The following is a 10,269-nucleotide window of genomic DNA, read 5'->3' as shown; positions in this document are numbered from 1 at the left end:
GTTACCCCAGGTGTGGGTCATTTTTGCTGACTAGCTACATGAGACTGTTGTGGGTGCTGGAATAATTTATAACCACATTGAATGATTCCCCAAGCACTGCAAGGAAGCATTGCTTATCTTCTCAAGCAAAATCAGTGTGAACACTCTGCTACACCTAAACTGGCCATTTCCAGGGAATGGAGAAGGGCTGCTTGTACAATGCATGTGCCTACCATTATATTGAACCTGCACTTTTGTACTATCTGCTCAATATCCTTAGCACAGTGTTTCTCAAACTTTTTTCCCGCAGACCACTTGAAAATTGCCGAGGGTCTTGGCAGACCACTTAATGATCTTTCCAAATGTTGTTTGTACCATTTGCTAAGTATTGTAAAACGCTTTGGATAAAAGCACTCTATTAAAAACACCTTAATAATAATTAATGATTTTTTGTTCTACAAATAAAAGCACACAACTCATATTTTAATATCCGTAGTCTTACCTTTCTAATGCGATGGATGTGCCCTCTCTACCCCGCCGCGGCAACCCCCGAGCTGATGCTGGGAAGGAGGGGTGGGGGTCTCTCTCCGGCAGCCGCAGCCCTGGAGCTGGGGAAAGTTGCTTCTTTCTCTGGCCACTGCAGCCCTGCACGTCCCAAATTCCCCCCACCCCCTCTTCTCACCCCACTGCCCTCTCCCACTTACCCCCTAATCCCCCCAAGGCCACCACCTCACCTTACATGTGCATCTTCTCCAGCGTCCAGGCACCTAATTAGTGGAGCCACACCTGCAGTGGTGGGTGGCCCTTCATTCTCTTGTGTGTGGCCACCCAGGTATACACCTTATAGGGAACTATCCGCGGACCATCTGAATGGAGCTTGGACCACAGTTAGAGAACCTCTGCCTTAGCATACCCTGACCACATATATAGCTTCTTACTGAGGCCACCATGTGTCTCATAGGGATGGAAAGAGGAAAGGAACAGATTCTCTGCATTTACCTCCTTCTCTTAAAGGTTCTGTGTTACAGAAACTCTGGACTTGGCTCCTACCAGAGCCCATCAGTGTTGCTCTGAGAGGTGGCCATAGGGGGTCAGTCATAACCAATGTCAGGCATTCCCAACTCTTCTCACAAGTCCTCCACTGCACTGCCAGACTGAAGAGCTGGCAGGACCCAAGCTCCTCAACACTGACTGTGCCAAGCCAAGCTTGGGTGTGAGTTTGGAGACAGAACTGCACATTCGTCCTGTTCCCAAACTGCTACCATGGCCTTGTAGCTCATATATACTAATCCTTGTGTCCCCTTGGTCCTAATTCTCTAGCCATGGAAGAGAGAGCAATTCACCGAGCAGAACGGAGGAGGGAACTGGAAGAGGCCAAGAGAAAAAGAGAGGAGGAGAAACTGGTAAGTAAAGCTGAGAGCTAAACTGAGACATCCCATCTGAGAGAATGGCTGTGAAAGGAAGCCCCTCACAGCCAAGTGCTGGGAAAAGCACCTCTTTCATTTACATGATGAACTTGAGCCCATTGGTAAATGTCTGATATACACCCCAAAAACAGATTAAAAAACCCTATCACAGCAGGATGTCTCCACCCACACAACCTGATGAGTGATTGACCTCCCTGCTGGAGCGCTGAAGGCACTCATTTTTCCCCACTTCTGCCCCTCTTCCAAGCCCCTCCATCATGCCTGCTAGCCTTCCAGCCAAGGAGGATGGGGTGGGATTCTCTTCAGAGCCCATCAGTTCCATTACTGAATGGTCCACATGGGTCACTGTTGAGTGATGTGAAATACTAGACTCTCTGCTTCTCTTGCTCCTGGGATGAACATACTGCATCTTCAGCACTCCTAGAAATAAGAAGTCTCTTGTGCATCCAGGGAGAGTCCCTGAAAATCCTGGGCTCATCCTAAGTGTCACCATCTCTTCACCTGTCAATCTGTCTCTCCCTCCACAAGGTCCTCAAACCTAAGGAAAATTGTTGGACTTCTGATTTTTGTTATCATAGACAGGGCTCAGAGGGTTTTTTTCCCCCCTGCTTCACCCGTTTACGTACAGCATTGCACACCTGGCCAGGGATGTGGGGGTTTTTTCTACCTTCCTCTGTAACATCAGGAGGACACAGATCTTGATGGACCTTTTATCTGATCCAATACAACAAATCCTATAGTTCTTTATTTAGTAGCAAATGTCTGCCAGCAAATAAGGATGATTTACCGTGTGTGTGTGTGTGTCTGTGTCTGTGTCTGTGTCTGTGTAATTAATGTGGTTAGCCCCACTCTACCCCGTGGAAAGTATTTTCCAGGATCTCCAACCTGTATATCCTCAGGCAGCAGTTTCAAACAAATGCCTGGAAGGTTAGAGGCAGGAAGGGAGTTGTTTAGATGTGAATTATCTTTATTATAGGGAAATAAATCCTGAAAGTCAGAAGATCAGATAATCCACATGAAATCCTGAGCCCAGCTGCTTTCAGACGAAGCAGCATCTCACCAAGGACCTGAGTTAGGTGGAATGGAAGGAGGCCAAGCCAGTCTCCATGGTTCTTCTATCACAGGTGTTCTCGTGGGTTATAGTCTCTGCTGGAAACTGTCATACATGTTCCTTTGACAGAGGGGCCCTCTTAAATTCAACCAACTGTTACTATAACGCTGAGGTTGTGATGTTATCTGCACTGAAATCCGGAAGTTCAGAATAAGGATCCTCCAGAAAATGATATTTTGCCTCCTGTGGGAGGGAAGTGTGTAGACGAGGCTTACCCAAACCGTAGGGAAGGATTTAATTGGTGGGCAGGCCAGGGTCCAGATTGTTTCACTGTGTACCCAGGTTTGCCCATCTGTGACTGACACGCCTCGAGGGGTTAGGCAGTGTGTTTTTTGGTTCTTTGATGTGTGTGCTCAAGGTGACAGCATTGTTGAATTGGAAGTGATTGTGCTACAGAAGGTGTTGGGAGGTGGGAAGTTTGTGACAGGAGAGGACGAATGCTTGGAGAATGGTACTGGGCTGGGTGTGAGTGTTGCCTCAGTGAAACAACTTCCTTGATTTTTAGTGTCCGTGGCACATCGGGGGAAATACAAGTTGAGCCCCCATAACGCTAACTTCATGATGGTTTTGTGTGGGAGTAAAAGTAGAACATCCCAGATCATAGAGGCAGCCTGTGGCACTCAGGGCTGAGTGAGAAATGGGGGCTGGATAACCTTCAGTAATGTGTAAAGTTATTCAGGCACAGAGGAGGGTTGTCAAACGCAATGCTTCAGGCTGTACAGCGATCACTTGCAGGAAACAATGTTCTTCCCCACCCTAATGTACATCATTGCACAACAGTTGCTGGTCACTGCTAGAGGCAGGACCCTCACCTTGCTGGTCTTTGGTCTGAATGTCCTTTGTTCCTGTGAACATTCAAATGTGATGAATATGGTTTTATCCCTGCCATGTCCTTCTTTCCAAGGTGCAGCTAAAGGCTGAGGAGGAAGAGCGTCAAAGGAAGGAGGCTGCTGAAAAAGAGGCCCAGCTGGAGAAGAGGCGGGAGGAGAGGAGACAGCAGAAATTGGTGCGCAGAACACTGCATGCCTCTGCCCCCCAACCACGACAGTAGACAGCAAAAGCCATTACCCTCTGGCAACTGTTCAGTGGCCAGAATGAAAAGAGTTGGGATCTCAGTTAGTGTACTGGTGTCCACAGAATAAAACCCACTATCACTGTTGGATGCTCCCATACTGGCAATTTCAACACAGGCTGAGGATTGAATGGACCATGGACGCTGCACTTACTGTCCAGTTGTTGGTCCCTGCAGATGCTTTGTCGGGTTTGAGGCGCATCTGTGAGGCTGTGTCGGGGAAGCCTGCACTGTGGCTGGCTGTGCTGTATCCACCCCTCGTTCTGGGTTGCTCCTTTCATTCATGTCCCTATACCCTGCTGCACCAGAAACAAATATGTAGCCTAAACTAAATAAGCCCTAGAAAGAGTTCTATAGTGTGGTAGCTTCCCCTCCAAAGAATAGGAGTATCTCCTTTGGTACACCAGCAGTTTCTGCCAGGCAGGAACTGCCATCTTAAGGCTGTTGCTTGGGCATGAGCTGTGGCAATAGCCCAAGTAGCAAGATACTTTTAAATCCCAGAGATATGCTTTCGCTTTCCCATTCAGTGACCTAAACCCTGCTGTAGCACTTCAGTAGCACTGCCTACGCCGACGGGAGTGTAGATAATTAACCTCCCCGAGAGGCTGTAGCTAAGTCAATGGAAGAATTATTTTGTTGACCTAGCGCTAGCTACATAGGGGGCTTGGTCGGTATAGGTGTATCTCTCAGGGGTGTGAATTTTTCCACACCCCTGAGAGACAGAGCCATACCGATGTATACATGTGCTAGATTCCAACTTGTATGCCAAAGGAATGGAGAGGTGACCTTCTCTAGTACTGTGGTCATTCTTCCACAATGGTTTTAAGCCTTCATGATTTCTTGAGGGAGACTGTTCCCCTTGCTCCACGCAGCCATGGTTGGCTCATTCCAGTGGCAGCAGATGCGTCTGTATGTGTGAGAGATGTTTGGCCACCTTGTGGTAGTAGCTAGACAAGCTGCAGATTCCTATTTCTGGCCAGGTCAGGATCCCCATCTACTCACTGTCTGTGGTTATGTGTCTTACCGTCCATTTTACCCCAGATTAGTTAAGCTGCTGCTCTTTGAATTGCAGAAAGACCTGGAGAAGCAGAGAAGGCTGGAGACAGAGCAGCAGCTCCTGGCAAAAGCCAGAGACCATTACAAGAAGGTCCTGCTGAGAAAGCGGGGGCTGGAGCCCTGGAAGAGGCTGAGGGAGCAAGCCAAGGAAAACATGGTGGTAAAATGCCTACGGAGGACAAAACCGAGGAAGTGGGTTCTTGAGAGGGGAAGAGAAAGGGAGGAAGCAGCAGTCAAATGGTTTGTGGGGGAGAAATGGGTAATGGACTCTGAAGTCAGAAGGAGATGGAAAAAACTATTGACTGACTGAGTCCCTCCCCCTGCAAGAGCAGGGCACTGCACCCTTCCTTAACAGAGGATGTTTCCAGTATTAAATTCACACAGCAGTGGATCCTCAAAGGCATTTAGGTATCTAACACCAATTAATTTCAAGTACCTAAATACCTGTGAGGGTCTGGGCCTTAGTGCTTTGGAAAATTTGACTCTAGGACTATTTAATTTGAAAGGAGAAGAGCAAGAGGAGACATGGTAGTTGTATATGAAATAAGGAAGGACAGACAAAACCTGAGGTGGGTGCTCCCATGTCCCTGCGTACAAGACAAAATGGCACACAGTGAAATAAAGACAGCAAATTCAAAGCTGATGAAAGCAAATAGTTTCTGATTAGCATGCAGTTACCTGCGATGCTCCCATGATTTGAGGCTGATAGTGTGGTAAGAATCAGTGTGACATTCTGAGTAAGGTGGGCATCTGCAGTTATACAAAGACAAAAATGACTCGCAGTCATGAGGGGCTTTCAGTCCTCACTCGTCAGGCCATGAACTGATCAGCCACTTGGTCAGAAAGACATAGTCAAGCCAGTGTAGAGCGTGGCACAGTTGGGCCTGGTGCGTCATGGGACCTTTTACATTAAAGCTGAGGTAGTTTTGCAGTGGGGTTTCCATGGCTGCGGCCCTACAACATATTTATTTAGGTAACTTCTCTCCCTCCTAACTCTGCCTAGGTGGCACAAAAGCACCACTGCTCGGGATTGCAAAGAAAGTGCCTGCTGGCCTGGCTCCAGCACGTCCAGGAGAGCCTCGCTGAGAAGATGGCTCGGGCTGAGGAATTCTCTTCCCGCATGTTACTCAGAAGGGGCTTCAGGAGCTGGTTGAAGGTGAGCCCAGACCAAAGGGGAGGGGATGTTACTAACCCAACCAACTGCTCTCACACTCCAAACCCAACTTCAGGGCCTACCACATGCACCCACGGGCTCCAGGTGAGCCTTGCATCACATGGATGTTGCATGCTGCCTGCTATGTCACACTGACCTCCCTTTCACATGTCACTTGCCTCCTCAGCCCCTTTCTCCCTTCTCCCCTGTCCGCATCACCCCTTACTCCACTCTACTCCCTTCCTCCCCTTATCACTCCCCCTTCCTATTGCTCATCTTCTCACCCTTTCAATCACAGCATCCTCTTGCTCCCCTCAGTCATTATCCCTTTACTCCACTGTCTGTTGCTCCTCTCTGCCTGCTTTTCTCATTCCCATGCCCATTACCTTCACTAGAGGTTTTCTTGATACTCTTCGGTGGTTGTTTACTGGGGAGGCCAGGAGAACATGCTTACCTCTTTCCCTCTGTCCATTCTCCAGTACAAGGATTATCTCTCTGCTCTGGAAGAGAGAGCTAGCAGGCTTTATGCAGCCTCCCTCAAGAAGAAGTTGTTGTGGGCATGGTTTGACCTGCTCAACGAGGAGAAGAGTGCATTATGGGAAAAGCAGAAGATCGCAGCTGAGCACAGTGATAGGTAAACGTATTCCCCTAGTGGGAGTTGTTCTTACTTGGCATGTACCTACCCTGTGGGACATTTTTGTGTGTCTGGCCTTTCCCCTTCAACCCACTATATCTAGACAATACCCTGCTGTCACTTATGGGTGTAAGGCAGCTCTTGCTTGTGATGTTCTGGTCTCATGATATGCACGGGGCTGACAGTGGGTGCAGAACATCTGAGGTAAGATGGCTCCATGCAGATTGGAAAAGGAAGTTTTTGGTTCTTAATCTTTTCAGCAATTTTGAATTTCCTGGAGGAGGGGCAGGGAGAAGCTGATGAATCCAAAACTGATTAGCTGCAAATGCCACTTGGGATCTGAGAATCCCAGGTGTTCTTCCTACCTCTTACCCGATTCTGCAGTGAGAACTTAGCTGACAGTTTTGTGGATGATGAATGAAGCTGAATAGATTCCAATTTACTCTCCCATAGCTGTGCTGTAGTGCAGGTTTAACAGGATATTTGTTATAGTCAGTACAGTGAAGAGTTAAGTCTCAAAGTCACTGCAGGAAGCAGAGAAGTCCAATCCCATTCCCCCTTCTGACTATAATGGCATTTCAGCTGTGTAATAAATGTGGGATCATAGAATGTCAGAGTTGGAAGGGACCTCAGGAGGTCATCTAGTCCAACTCCCTGCTCAAAGCAGGACCAATCCCCAAACAGATTTTTTGCCCTAAATGGCCCCCTCAAGGATTCAACTCACAACCCTGAGTTTAGTAGGCCAATGCTCAAACCATTGAGCTATCCCTGCAGACAAGCTCCATCACTGGCTCATGGGAAGAGTCAATGAAATCAATGTGGTTTTGGTTTTAGTTTGCAAGTTTAGCTCACACTCCTGCATAGTTTAATGCTGAACCTGATTGACATGGCTAAGATCGGGATGGTGCCTGGTTATCAGTGACAGGCACAGTGAACTTGAGGAGAATCCGGAGAGACTAGAAGTGAAGTGACTGGGCCTGTAAGCCACTGAATTGCACTGAATGAGGCTGCTCTTCTCTCTCACTCCTTCCATGAGGGAGCCTCCCGTGAAGAAGCCACTTTCACCTCCTCTTTCTCAAGGATCCTCCTTAGCCTTTATATAACACCTTTCTCTTCAGAGCACTCAGCAAACACTTACTAATGAATCCTGCCAGTGAGAGGTGTGAAATCTGGAGGGAAGGCAAGAGAGAAGGGCAAAGTGTTAGTATTCTGGGTTGGCTGACATCTGTAATTAAACTGCTTGCACTGGAGACTTTTAACCTGTCACTGCCCTGACTGTAGCAATAGAGGGGATGAATCCTGGGGGTCTCTGGCCGCTCTAGAATAGAGCAGAGGCTTTTAATGGCCGTGTGTGATGGCTCTGTCCATTCATCTCTTTCCCTCTCCCTTTTTTAAAGGAGAATAGCACTGACCATGTTCAGGGCCTGGAGGCAGTACCCAGCACTGATGAAGGAGGAAAGAGAGAAAGAGGCAAGGAGAGAGCAGCTACGCAAGAGAGTAGCCGAAATTCTCCCTGACTTCCGAAGATGACAGGAAGGACTCTGGGCAATGCTTCCTCCTGGATGAGCAGAGTGGACCTAAGTGGAAGGATTCAGCTAGTGATGTGAGCTCACCCCTGTGAATGACAGGAGCTCTTCCTGGTTTGGTGCAGTGGGGGCAAAGGGGGCGTTCTAGGGCCTATGGCCACTTGTTTCAAGTGCCACTTTTAACATTCAGTCTAACCTGAGGATGACAGTGGAAACTGGACTGTTGGAGTCACTCTCTAGCCACCAGGCTGCTTTCCCACAGAGGGAACATGCCAGAGCAACACCCTGTCAGATGGACAGTGAGTGGGGCTAGAGCACGAGAATCAAGGCAGGATAAATTCCAGGCCAGATGCAAACTTTGCTTCCAAACCTCCCCAGGGAGTTTTGCTGCCTTTAGCATAGGGCTATCGAATTGAGACACTGAACTTCCCCCCTAAGGGACAGGAAGCGCAGAACCGAAACTTTTTGTGCTGGAGCAGAGCCCTGGATGCCTTTCTGTTGTCAGTACTCTCCTCTTGTGGTTTGACACAATGTGGCTGTATCTGTGAATAAATGGAATCCTTTTACCCTCAAAGAGAGCTGCATCCTTGAACCACCCATGTCCTGCTGAGCATTACACAAAGTCTTGCCCACATGAGGAACTGTTACTAAACCATTGTATTGGGGGAGGAGAGGTAGGCTAAACTTTAGAAGCAGGTGTTTTGCCATTGAGTTAGCTAACAGGATTTGAAACACAAACATAGCACTTTGTGTAGACACTTGAACACCGTTAAAACCTTTAATTGGTTGAGGATTGACCCTAGCAGCGAGTCTAAATTATAGCACAACCAGCTAACTCAAGTGTATAGGCATGAAACTATCTACGCGTGGTGCTGAGTGGTGTTTCAAATCATGGCAACTAGGTCCATTTTTTAAAAAGCCTCATTTTTCCTAATCCGTTCCTAGTGCCGCCAGATCCTTTGTTTGTTTCCACACATAGGCCTTGGCTAGGCTAGGATTTAAAGATGTATTGTTAGTTAGATCAAGCTAGTTACCATGATCAGATAACTTCTAAATCTCTAGTCCAGAACAAGGCAAACTGAACTTTAGCATAAGCTAAACTGGTGGTGTTGAAGCCTGGGCTCCCCCCAGGTTAATTTAATTCTACCAGTTTAGCACGTGCTGAAGTACAACTTCTCTCGTCTCGATTAGAGGTTTAGAAAGTGTTTGCTAGTCACTAGCTAACGTGAGCTACCATCACCCCTTTATATCCTAGTCAAGATTAGGCATTAACATGTTAGTGTTGCAACTGAGTTAAGAAATAGTGCTGTAGCCCAGTGGTTTTCAAACTTTGGGGACCCAGTTGAAGAAAATTGTTGATGCCTACAACCCAGTGGAGTTGGGCATGAGGGGTGTGGGAGGGGCTCAGGGCTGGGGCAGAGGGTGGGGGTGTGGATGGGGGTCAGGGCTCTTGGCTGGGGGTGCAAGTTCTGGGGTTGGGTAAGGAATGAGGGGTTTGGGGTACAGGAGGGACTCCAGGTTTGGCGGTGGCTCAGGGCTGGAGCAGGGAGTTGGGGTGCAGGAGAGGGTCAGGGCTCTGGGCTGGGGATATAGGCTCTGGGGTGGGGCCAGGGAAGAGGGGTTTAGGGCACAGGAAGGGGCTCTGGGGTGGGGGGGCTCAGGGCTGGGGACTGGGGTGCAGGGTTTGGACATGGGCTTACCTCGGGCGACTTCTGGTCAGCGGCACAGCAGGGGTGCTAAAGCAGGCTTCCCGCCTGGTCCAGCTCCTAGGCGGAGGCACACAAGCGGCTTCATGCGACTCCCGCCCGCAGGCACAGCCACCCCCCGAGTTTCCATCAGCTAGTTCTCGGCCAATGGGAGTGCAGAGCCGGTGCTTGGGGCAAGAGCAGCGCACAGAGCCCTGTGGCCCCCTTGCCTAGAAGCCAGACCCGCTGCTGGCCACTTCCGGGGCACAGCGCCATGTCGGAGCAGGTAGGCACTAGCCTGCCTTAGCTGGGCAGCACCGCCCACAGGCCTTTTAACAACATGGTCGGTAGTGCTGAGTAGAGCGACTCAGTACTGGGTCACAACCCAAAGTCTGAAAACCACTGCTCTAGCCTACACGTGGGGATTTGGTTAGTACAGTTGTTTTTTAAAAAAAAATCTCCTGTCTATATTAGATAGTTGTGATTGCTGTGCCTGCTGAGATCTGCTGGGGCATTCTTGCTAACAGTCCTCTGCTCTGAACACCTGAGCAATGGAGACAGGCAGTTGGGAGACTGGAATTTGCTTCCCTTTCACTAGTGGAGCTGGAAACAAGGGCTCCTCTCTT

The 10,269-nt window shown here is 48.8% G+C and overlaps 1 protein-coding gene and 1 long non-coding RNA gene across 5 annotated transcripts in view; one reads left to right on the top strand and one right to left on the bottom strand.

Annotated features, from left to right (window-relative positions):
- Nucleotides 1–8,532, top strand: part of CCDC191 (coiled-coil domain containing 191) — a 33,776-nt gene extending 25,244 nt beyond the window's left edge. For all 4 annotated transcript variants that reach the window (XM_039527720.1, XM_039527711.1, XM_039527726.1 and 1 more), the window contains 6 exons: nt 1,300–1,382; nt 3,422–3,523; nt 4,662–4,805; nt 5,649–5,801; nt 6,278–6,432; nt 7,830–8,532. In XM_039527720.1, the coding sequence (XP_039383654.1) occupies nt 1,300–1,382; nt 3,422–3,523; nt 4,662–4,805; nt 5,649–5,801; nt 6,278–6,432; nt 7,830–7,962 (770 nt within the window). In that variant the 3' untranslated portion in view covers nt 7,963–8,532. The remainder of the gene's footprint in view (nt 1–1,299; nt 1,383–3,421; nt 3,524–4,661; nt 4,806–5,648; nt 5,802–6,277; nt 6,433–7,829) is intronic.
- LOC120399535 lies at nt 7,255–9,704 on the bottom strand. Its single transcript, XR_005595218.1, has 2 exons — nt 9,659–9,704; nt 7,255–7,601 (listed from the first exon to the last, which is right to left on the bottom strand). It is a non-coding gene; the product is annotated as an uncharacterized LOC120399535 (long non-coding RNA).
- Nucleotides 9,705–10,269: the final 565 nt, after the last annotated feature.

The sequence above is a fragment of the Mauremys reevesii genome, linkage group 1, assembly GCF_016161935.1.
Source record: "Mauremys reevesii isolate NIE-2019 linkage group 1, ASM1616193v1, whole genome shotgun sequence".
Classification (NCBI taxonomy): domain Eukaryota; kingdom Metazoa; phylum Chordata; order Testudines; family Geoemydidae; genus Mauremys; species Mauremys reevesii.
This window is presented reverse-complemented; position numbering and strand designations above follow the sequence as displayed.